Source organism: Piliocolobus tephrosceles, chromosome 21 (assembly GCF_002776525.5).
Source record: "Piliocolobus tephrosceles isolate RC106 chromosome 21, ASM277652v3, whole genome shotgun sequence".
Taxonomy (NCBI): domain Eukaryota; kingdom Metazoa; phylum Chordata; class Mammalia; order Primates; family Cercopithecidae; genus Piliocolobus; species Piliocolobus tephrosceles.
This window is the reverse complement of record NC_045454.1, coordinates 38,681,172-38,690,934: the sequence shown is the minus strand read 5'-3', so window position 1 is coordinate 38,690,934 and position 9,763 is coordinate 38,681,172. Positions and strand designations below refer to the sequence as shown.

Here is a 9,763-nt window from a genome sequence, read left to right as displayed (position 1 = left end):
GTGGGAGCCAGGTTTCCGTAATAACAAGTTTATTCTCACACAATTTCTAGCTTCTCAACAGTGACACCTGGAAAGGGGAGGTGAAGCTGCATGCGGGCGGCTCCGGGTGGGCAGCTCCGGGTGGGCGGCTCTGGACTGGCGGAGCACGTGGTGGTTACCGGCTCTGCTCAACTGTAAGACACAGGAAGCGGTGAACCGAAGGGCCGGGGTAGGAACCCTCTGCCCCAGCCCCCTGCCCTGCCCAAGGCACTTACTGTATGTGGATATGTCGATTTCCTCTGGAAGTTCTGCCACATTAACTTCAAACCGGTCCTGGACGTCATTGAGGATTTTGGCATCATTCTCGTCAGACACAAAAGTGATGGCTAGGCCTTTGGTGCCAAAGCGACCTGCCCGGGCCACCTGCAGGCAGACAGGATCAGGGTCAGGCCACAGATACCACCTCAGGACTTGAGGAAAAGCAGGGTTGGGGCCCCACCCCACCGCCAGGGGAAAGCGACATGCCCGTGAGGCCGCTCACCCGGTGCAAGTAGGTGTCCGAGTCCTCAGGCATGTCGTAGTTAAAGACGATGTTGACTCGCTCGATGTCCATCCCCCGGCCAAACAGATTGGTGGCCACCAGGATCCGCCGCTGGAAATCCTTGAACTGCTGATAGCGTGACAGGCTGGGGTGCAGGAGAAACAAGTGGAGGCTGTCAAACACTGGGCTCCTGGGTGGCGCTCCCTGCAGCCTTGGCGGGCGGCTCGCACTCACCGCTCCTCCTGGGCCATGCCCCGGTGGATGGCGATGGCCGGGAAGTTCTGCTCCACGAGGAGCTGGGCCAGGGCCATGCAGCGCTGCACTGACTTGACGAAGATTATCACCTGAGGGAAGGAGTGGCGGTCAGGGCCACATAGTCTGGCGGCCCAGCGACCTCCCGATGGTCCAGAGCCCCAGGATGGGCTGATGGAAGTGTCACCTGGTTAAACTCCAGCACGTCCAGGAGATCAAAGAGCTTGCGGTTCTTCTCACTGTCTTTGAGTTTGACGTAGTACTGCTGCAGGCCGTGCAGCGTGAGCTTGGTCTCGTCGTCCACAAACACCTCCATGGGCTGTGTGGGAAGGGAGGTGGGAGGGGCGGGCAGGGATCACCTCTGGGCATCTCGCCTGCCCAGAACCTTCCAGTGGGCGACTCCTTTGTGCGACGCTTCCCAGAGGGCCTCCTGCACTGGACCTCAGTAAACATCGCTCAAAACCTGGATGTAAGCTCTGGCCCGGCTCAGGTGTGGACCAAGCTTGACTCCCAGTTTGACAAGACCGAGGGGAGGAAAGGAGGCTCCGCCGGCTCCCAGCATCCCAGCATCCTCCGAGGCATGTGGGCTGTGCGGGTGTCCTGGGGCCCCAGGCTCCAGGCCCCTGGGGAAGGCCGAAGCTGCCACTCTCGCCTTACTCACATCTTGCATGAACTTCCTGCACACAGGCCGGATGTCCTTGCTCAGGGTGGCGCTGAACATCATGCACTGCTTCTCGTGTGGTGTCAGGCGGAAGATCTCCTGCACATCCCGCCGCATGTCTGGGTGGGGAGGGCAAGACATGCGTGGGCATGAGCGTCTGCCATGCAGGACCCCCACCCCAGACCAGACCCAGACCCCTCCCAACCTGTGCCAGGGAGCCAGTGGCACCGTGACGAGGGCAGAGTGAGCCGCGGGAGTGGCCAGTCCTGGTGCCTGAGGGGCTGGGGGGTGGCCAGCGAGCGCAGGCGCGGGAGGAGCTGCAATCCACTTACGCGCTGGCGCGGAGCAGCCGTGCCCGTGCGCCTCGAGACACGCTTCAGGGAGGGAAGCCTGAGGCAGAGACAGCCGCTGGGGTGAGAGCTGCAGCTGCCTCCCGGGACACAAGCCCATCTCCCACCGGCCCTGTCAAGGCTCACTGAGGGCAGGTGGGGCCTAGAACCAACCCAACAGGTGGCAGAAGCCTCACACTCCTAGAGGTATGTGCGCGTGCCTTTACGTCCAGGAGGGACGGGGGCTTATTTGGGTCCCGTGGTCCCATTTGGCTCGGGCTCAGAAACAGCACGTCCCTCTGCCGGCAGCAGAGCTTTCCCTAAGATCACCACAGGAGCCCGGCCTGCCAGCCACCCATGTGACCCACTCAAAAGTCTTCCGCCTGCTATGGGGCCCACCTAGTCGCTGACTCTCCAGCTGAGGCTGCAAGGCAGATGACTCACCCAGCTGCTCCAGCATCTTGTCACACTCGTCCAGCACAAAGTGCTTCACATTCTTTAGGCTGAAGCTCCTGTTCCGCACGAGCGCCAGGATGCGGCCCGGGGTCCCCACCACAACATGGGGACAGTTCTTCTTCAACACTTCTTCATCCTTCTTGATGGAGAGACCCCCGAAGAACACAGACACCTACGGGGAGGAGGAGGAAGCTGCTCCATGCTGATACCCGGCCCAAGGCCCCAACCAGCTCAGCCCCAGCAGCCCCTGAGGGCACCTAATACCCAACCCCAGCACCTGTGAACAGGAGGCCTCAGGGGACCAAGGCAGGCCTGAGAGCCTCCCGGGGCTCCACTCAAAGGAAGCCCCAGGCTGGGACCTGCACAGGCCCCTGGGAGCCATGCATAATTCATCAGGCTTTTAAGGAGCAAAAACCACCGCAAACCTCAAAGGCAGCTGCCCCTGCCAAGCTTGGTAAATGCTGGCTGGGCCAGAGCTGAGGCTAACAAAGCTGCAGAAACCAAGCGGCGCCTGACCAAGTCCAACCTGAGGGGCTCACCTTGACGCTGGGCATGTACTTGGAGAAGCGCTCATATTCCTTGCTGATCTGGAAGGCCAGCTCCCTCGTGTGGCACATGACCAGGACCGTCACCTGGGAAGTGGCACGAGAAAAGGGCCTTCAGGCAGTATCCTAAACCCCTCCCCCACTAGAGTCCACCCAACCCAGTCCCCCACCCCACCACAGGCCATTTGAAGACCCGGTCCAAATGCCTCCCCCTTCTCACGGCCTTTCTCCAACCCTCACTCCCTACACCCTCCCACAGTTACTGAAACCTGTCTCCCAACACCAGGACCGGCAACGAGAAACAGACAATGGCCCGTATAATGGTTAGACCTGGCCTGCCCGGGTGACGTGGGACCCAGCTCTTTAAGGATTTCCTGAATCTCGGCACTCAGGCGGCCCCAGCCCTGGTCTTCCCACCCATGCCACCAGACAGTGGACCACACCACAGCCCTCCATGGCACCTTCATCCGTCAGGATGTGCTCTGAGATAACGAGGGCATGGGCGCCAATATGAGGCCCAAAGAGGTGCACCCGGCCTGACTCAGGAGCAAGACACCAGAATTCACTGAAGTGTCTCCCCAAGATAATGGCACACAACAAGATAAAGGGAGAAGATAGCCAGGGCCTAACAGCAAGGACAGCAGTGACAGCTGTATTCAGGGCAACCCAACCCTCATAGAGGGACACTCTCTAGGTAGGTGGCACGGCAAAACAGCAGCAATGCCTCTGGGGCAAGGGGCAAACTGTGGGCACTTTCCAGTTATTTTGGCTTATTGGCAATTTCTGATTTTTGTTATAACTGATTACTCTATTTTTTGAGACAGAATCTCCCTCTGTCACCCAGGCTGGAGTGCAGTGGTAGGATCACAGCACACTGCAGCCTCGACTTCCTGGCCTCAAGCGATCCCCCAGCCTCGGTTTCCCAAAGCGATGGGCTAACAAGTGTGAGCCACCTCACCTAGCCTACTCTACTTCGGCCGCCACAGGTAGGGTGGGGCTGGGAAGGGAGGAGCCCACCCACCTGTCCGTTAACAGGCTCAATCTGCTGTAGGGTGGCCAGCACGAAGACCGCCGTCTTGCCCATCCCGGACTTGGCCTGGCACAGGACGTCCATGCCCAGGATGGCCTGGGGAATGCATTCGTGCTGGACTGCAGGAGAAGCAGAGCGTGAGGGACGAGAATCTGGAGACACCCCCGTGCAGGCTGCTCACCAGTTGACCGGGGGGCCCACAGTGAGGGCAATCAGAAGAGGCCAAGTCCGGACAAGGCCATAGACACCTGCCGGGCTAGGGTATCCGCCTGGTCAAAGCAGAGCACCCCGGTGCTGAGAGCAGCCATAGGCCCCGCTGGGCACAACTGATCCGAGGGGCGGGCAGGCCCCTCCCTCACCCACGGCACACTAGAGGCAGCACTGCTCTGGGCGGGCAGGGCTGGCCTTGTCTTGGTGAGGACCTGGGCAAGAGGATGACACCCAGAAGGCGTACCCTCAGACGGATGCTCAAAGCCACAGTCCACGATGGCCCGCAGGAGCTCCGGCTTCAGCAGAAAGTCCCGGAAGCCAGAGCTGTGGATGGAAACGTAGGATCCCTTGATGTCTTTCTTATGGGGAGCTGGCGTGCTCTCTTGAGGAGCCTGGGGCTCTTCCTCTTCATCGTAATCCAAAAGATCGTTTTCCACATCCTGTTCTGCCATGATGCTGAGAAGAGAGGCAGGGTCCCGCTAGTGGGCACAGAAGGATGACGAAGCTTCATTCAAACGGCATTCTCTACCACCTCCTTCCATAAGCCAGCCCGTCAGCTCCACCTGGGCTGCATCTCGTAGCTTCGCCCAGTCTTCACCTCCGCACCCCCAAGCCACTCCATCTCTCCCCCATGCCCCGCTTGCCACACCCACAGACAGAACACCCTCCACCTCCAAGGGCTTCCCATGGCTTGCAGAGTTAAAATCCCAACTCTCACCACAGGCCAGGCAATCCCCTTGGTTTGACCCCTGCCCACCTCATCCCACACCAACCCCAGCCTTGTTCAGCTGCTCAGACCCCTGGAGCTCCTGCCCCAAGCCTTTGAACCCGGTTGTCACCGCCAGCAATGCTCGGCCCCCAGGTCTCTGCACAAATGCCTTCTTCTCCACACGCAAGCCTCAGCTCCAGTGAACCTCCTCGGGCTACCCAGCCCAGAGAAGCCCCCTACCTATCACTCCCCAAGGAACCCACTGGGCTTGCATGGGGCAGAAACCCAAAGACCCCAGGGTAGGCCTGCCAGGATGCTGGCGGGAACTGAGTTTGCAAGAGAGCAAGCAGTATCTGCCCAGCCCCAGCTTCTCCCGCTCTCTGTGGTCTGCACAGGGGAATAATTAAGTGCTCTCATGAAAGGCCTCCTATTGGGCCTGGGCCAATAAAAATAAAGCTGAGAAGATGGAAAATAGAATTAATACAAAGTCTGCCTACCTCTTTATTAATCTAATGCATACCAAGTGCCTGCTGGGTGCAAGGGACCCAAACATGAGGACAATTGTCTTTCATCCTCCTCCCCTACCCCAGACTCCAGTGGGGGGTGGAGCAAAGGGCCGCAGCTGCTACAATTCTTCCTGAGGCTGGATGCTGAGGATCCTAAGCCACTTCTGGCCCCGCTGTCACTCAATCCCAGCCCAGAAACAGCAATTCCATTCTCTCAATGGCTGTTTTCTCTCTCTCAACATCCCTGTCCATGAGGCAGTGAATCCCACCCAAGGCCCTCTGGCCAGTTCTCACCTATGCTACCATGCTGGCCCCAATGTGCTATCACCTGTTTTTCATTATTATTGAGACGGAGTCTTGCTCTGTCACCCAGGCTGCAGTGCAGTGGCACCTCAGCTCACTGCAACCTCCGCCTCCAGGGTTCAAGAGATTCTCCTGCCTCAGCCTCCTGAGTAGCTGGGATTACAGGTGCTTGCCACCACGCCCAGATAATTTTTGTATTTTTAGTAGAGACAGGGTTTCACCATGTCGGTCAGGCTGGTCTCGAACTCCTGACCTCGTGATCCGCCCGCCTAGGCTTCCTAAAGTGCTGGGATTACAGGCGTGAGCCACTGCGCCTGGCCTTGTTATTATTATTTTTTTTTTTTGAGACAGAGTCTCGCTCTGTCGCACAGGCTGGAGTGCAGTGGCCGGATCTCAGCTCACTGCAAGCCCCACCTCCCGGGTTTATGCCATTCTCCTGCCTCAGCTTCCCGAGTAGCTGGGACTACAGGCGCCCGCCACCTCGCCCGGCTCGTTTTTTGTATTTTTTAGTGGAGACGGGGTTTCACCGTGTTAGCCAGGATGGTCTCGATCTCCTGACATCATGATCCGCCGTCTCGGCCTCCCAAAGTGCTGGGATTACAGGCTTGAGCCACCGCGCCCGGCCGTTATTATTATTTTTAATTAGTATTAGCCGCGTGTGGTGGCGGGCACCTGTAATTCCAACTACCCAGGAGGCTGAGGCAGGAGAATCACTTGAACCTAGGAGGTAGAGAGGCTGCAGTGAGCCAAGATCACACCACTGCCCTCCAGCCTGGGTGACAGAGCAAGACTGCCTCAAAAAATAAATAAATAAATAAATAAATTTAAAAAGCCTGAGTACATCACTGCACTGCTCAAAACTTTTAATGGGTTCCTTCCCACTGTGCTTAGAAAAAAACTCAAGTTTCCACACAGCCAGCCTACCAGGCCCCTCCTGACCTGACTCCTCCATACCCAGACTCATCTCCCCCTCACTCACCGGCCTTGCCACTCACTCACCGGCCTTGCTACTGTGTCTCAAACACACCTCAGCACCTTTGCACTTGCTGTTCCTGCTGTCTGGGTCACAAATCCCCCACTTCTTTTGGGCCTCCTTTGCTCCAGAAAGGCATTTCCTTACAGCCCCAAATAAAACAGCACCGCTTCCAGTCAGCCCTGCCCTGTGAGAACAGCTAATAAGCACTCCATAGCATAGGCTGAATAAATGGAACTAGAATAAAGGAGTTCAGGCAGAGCTGAGCAGGTTTCTTTATCTGATCAAACAGGCAATCTGAAGGGGTCACTTCCCAGGCAGCAGGGAAAACATGAGCCAAGAAAAGGTCAGTCCAAAAACCACCAGAGCCTTTTGGGGTATGGAGAGTAGGACTAGCTGGCTGGCGTCGGGGAAGAAGAGAAAGCTGGAAGAGTTGGTCGGCCACAGGGCATGTTTTTTCTTTTTTTTCCTTTTTTTTTTTGGAGACAGGGTCTCGCTCTGCCACCCAGGCTGGAGTGCAGTGGTGCAATCATAGCTCACTGGAGCTTCGACCTCCCAGACCCAGTGAGTCTCCCACCTCAGCTTCCTGTGTAGCTGGGACTACAGGTGCATGCCACCACGCCTGGCTAATTTTTGTATTTTTAGTAGAGACAGGGTTTCACCACGTTTCCCAGGCTGAACTCCTGGACTCAAGCAAACCTCCTGCCTCTGCCTCCCAAAGTGCTGGGATTACAGGCATGAGCCACCCACCACGCCCAGCCTGGGCATGTGTACTTGCTAAGCAATAGGGAATTGCTAATTAGGTTGGAGCTGAGTCAATCAGGATCTGCCCAAGAGTACTGTAATTTACTCCACAGATGAAGGGGGAGGTTAAGACCAGCAGCAGGGAAAACCAGTCACCAAATGAAAGAGAAGTAACCAGGGTAGGGGCATGACGTAAGGAAAGAAAGGGTGGGACGTGCCACAAGACAGGAACATCCCCTGAGCAATCCATGGGTAAAGAAGAGCCACAGTCTATTCTGGGCTCCACATCTAGGTGGCCAAGAGATGCTGTATTTTAAGGAAATAAAGCAAAGTTGTTTTGTTGGTGGGGAAAGAAATTTGCGGCAGGCCGGGCATGGTGCTCACTTCCGTAATCCCAGCACTTTGAGAAGCCAGGGTGGGTGGATGGCTTGAGCCCAGGAGTTTGAGACCAACCTGGACAATAAGTCGAGACCCCGTCTATACAAAAACAATTTTTTAAAAAAATTAGCCGGGTGTGGTGGCATGGGCCTGTAGTCCCAGCTACTTGGAAGGCTGTGCTGGGGAGGATCGCTTGAGCCAGGAGGTCGAGGCTGCCCGTGATGGCGCCACGGCATTCCAGCCTGGGTGACACAGGGAGACCCTTTCTCAAGAAAAATAAACTTAAAAAAAGAAATTGGGGCTGGGAGTGGTGGCTCACACTTGTAATCCCAGCACTTTGGGAGGCGAAGCGGGCGTATCACTTGAGGTCAGGAATTAAGAGACAAGCCTGGCCAATATGGTGAAACCCCGTCTCTACTACAAATACAAAAATTAGCCGGATGTGCTTGCTTGAACCCGGGAGACGGAGGTTGCAGTGAGCCGAGATAGTGCCACTGCACTCCAGCCTGGGCGACAGAGTGAGACTGTCTCAAAAAAAAAAAAAAAAAAAGAGACAGAGAAACATAAATTGAGGCAATTTGAATCTGTTAAGACACAAAATTTTCGAGAAACCGGGCTGGACAGGATCTAAAAACTCAAAACAGGATCCGGCGGGGTTTTCCCCGCCCAAAGTGGGTGGCCATGACCGCTGAGGCGCCAGAAGCGGATGAACTTGAAAGGTGACAGCAGGGAACTCACAACCCAGACACGCCACGTATACCCATTTACCCTCAAGTGTCCCCAGGCGGGCTTTCCACCCCAGAGTTTATTCCCACCTGGGGACTCCTATTTCCAAAACAAAGTCTTTTTTTTCTTTTTTTGGGGCAGAATCTCGCACTGTCACCCAGGCTGGAGTGCAGTGTCGCCATCTCGGCTCACTGTAACCTCTGCCTCCCGGGTTCAAGCGATTCTCGTGCCTCAGCCTCCCGCGTAGCTAGGACTACAGGCGCCCGCCACCACGCTCGGCTTTTTTTTTTTTTTTGGTAGAGACGGAGTTTCACCATGTTGGCCAGGCTTGTCTCGAACTCCTGACCTCAAGTGATCTGCCCTCCTTGGTCTCTCCCAAACTGCTGAAATTACAAGAGCCACCGCGCCCGGCCTTGCAAAAGAAAGTCTTATGTGCCCCAAATCTCAGAATCCCGAATCCCGTAAAAAGTAGACCAAGTTCTACTGGGAAAGGGGTCAAGTCCCTCGGACCCAAAGAAACCCCTGAAACTGGAAGCTCCGACTTCTCCCACCCAGGCCCCAGACCCCGGCGTCAACCCCTCGTCCCTCTCCAAATGGCCCCAAGCCGCCGCGGGGTCTATTCGGACGGACTGACGGACTCCAAGTGGGCCTCGGAGCGCAGTCGGCCATGACAGCCCCTCCCAGAAGCGGGCCCCGAGCCCCGCGCGCCAACGGCCGGCCCACCCCTAGCGCATGCGCCCCGGTCCCCAACGGCCAACACACAGCGCTCTAACACACCAACCGCCCCGCCCCCCCTCGTCTCGCGACCCTTTCTCCTCCTCCCCTTAGCTCCCAACGTCTCCCCTAGTCCTCTCGCTCTCAGGTCAGACGTCCCCACACCGCTGCCCCGCGCCCGGGATCCGCCGCTCACCTGGCTCCCCGTTCTTCTCCGCGTGCTGCTAAGAGAGCCTTCTGACCGGTTTTCCGCCGGGCGCTCAGACACGAGCTGCTGCGCTTCCTGCCTCTTGCGTCGGGCTGCTGCTCTGCTCACTGGACCGCTGCCTTTTCATTCAAGAGAGACTGAAGCAGTGATTGGGTCCTGTGGAAGGGACCGGGAGATTATTGGCGGAGACGGGAAGAAAGAGGGCCTGCCTTACGCCTCGCGTTCATTGGTCAATCTAAAAGTAGGCGCGCCCCAGTGAGCCGACAGACTGGGGCCGGCAGCGCGCGGTCTCGTGATCTGGGTGTGGTGCTCGGTGGGAGCCGCCATGTTTAGTACTGATAACTGAAGATCAGATGGTTGCCCCTTGGCGTGTGCCCCACCCTTTTCGAAGCGTGGCTTCTGCGCTGGGCGCTGAAAGCGGAACTGTCCCAGTTACTATCAGTCTGCGGCCTGGGGTCCTCCACAGTGGAGGCTCTGAAAAAGAATAGGGAGCTTGGAA

At 57.1% G+C, this 9,763-nt stretch overlaps 1 protein-coding gene across 2 annotated transcripts; it reads right to left on the bottom strand.

Moving 5' to 3' along the window:
- Positions 1–12: 12 nt before the first annotated feature.
- Positions 13–9,395, bottom strand: DDX39A (DExD-box helicase 39A). 2 transcript variants are annotated; one of them, XM_023229571.1, is made up of 11 exons: positions 9,253–9,395; positions 4,248–4,459; positions 3,785–3,912; positions 2,758–2,850; positions 2,207–2,390; positions 1,434–1,552; positions 960–1,091; positions 755–864; positions 521–665; positions 255–402; positions 13–171 (listed from the first exon to the last, which is right to left on the bottom strand). In XM_023229571.1, the coding sequence occupies exons 2-11, from the start codon at positions 4,453–4,455 to the stop codon at positions 155–157; spliced, it is 1,284 nt and encodes a 427-aa protein (XP_023085339.1). In that variant the 5' UTR covers positions 4,456–4,459; positions 9,253–9,395; the 3' UTR covers positions 13–154. The 2 variants fall into 2 exon arrangements, with proteins under 2 accessions (XP_023085339.1, XP_023085338.1); XM_023229570.1 differs by having other exon boundaries at positions 4,248–4,482; positions 9,253–9,394.
- Between the last annotated feature and the right edge of the window lie 368 nt (positions 9,396–9,763).

Bases quoted from the DNA above. Each gene is read 5' to 3' on its own strand.
- DDX39A (XM_023229571.1), bottom strand. From the start codon at position 4,455: ATGGCAGAACAGGATGTGGAAAACGATCTTTTGGATTACGATGAAGAG. The intron at 1,092-1,433 runs GTGAGTAAGGCG...CTTCCCACACAG, and splicing joins GCAGGAAGTTCATGCAAGAT to CCCATGGAGGTGTTTGTGGA. The intron at 666-754 runs GTGAGTGCGAGC...CCTGCACCCCAG, and splicing joins GGCATGGCCCAGGAGGAGCG to CCTGTCACGCTATCAGCAGT.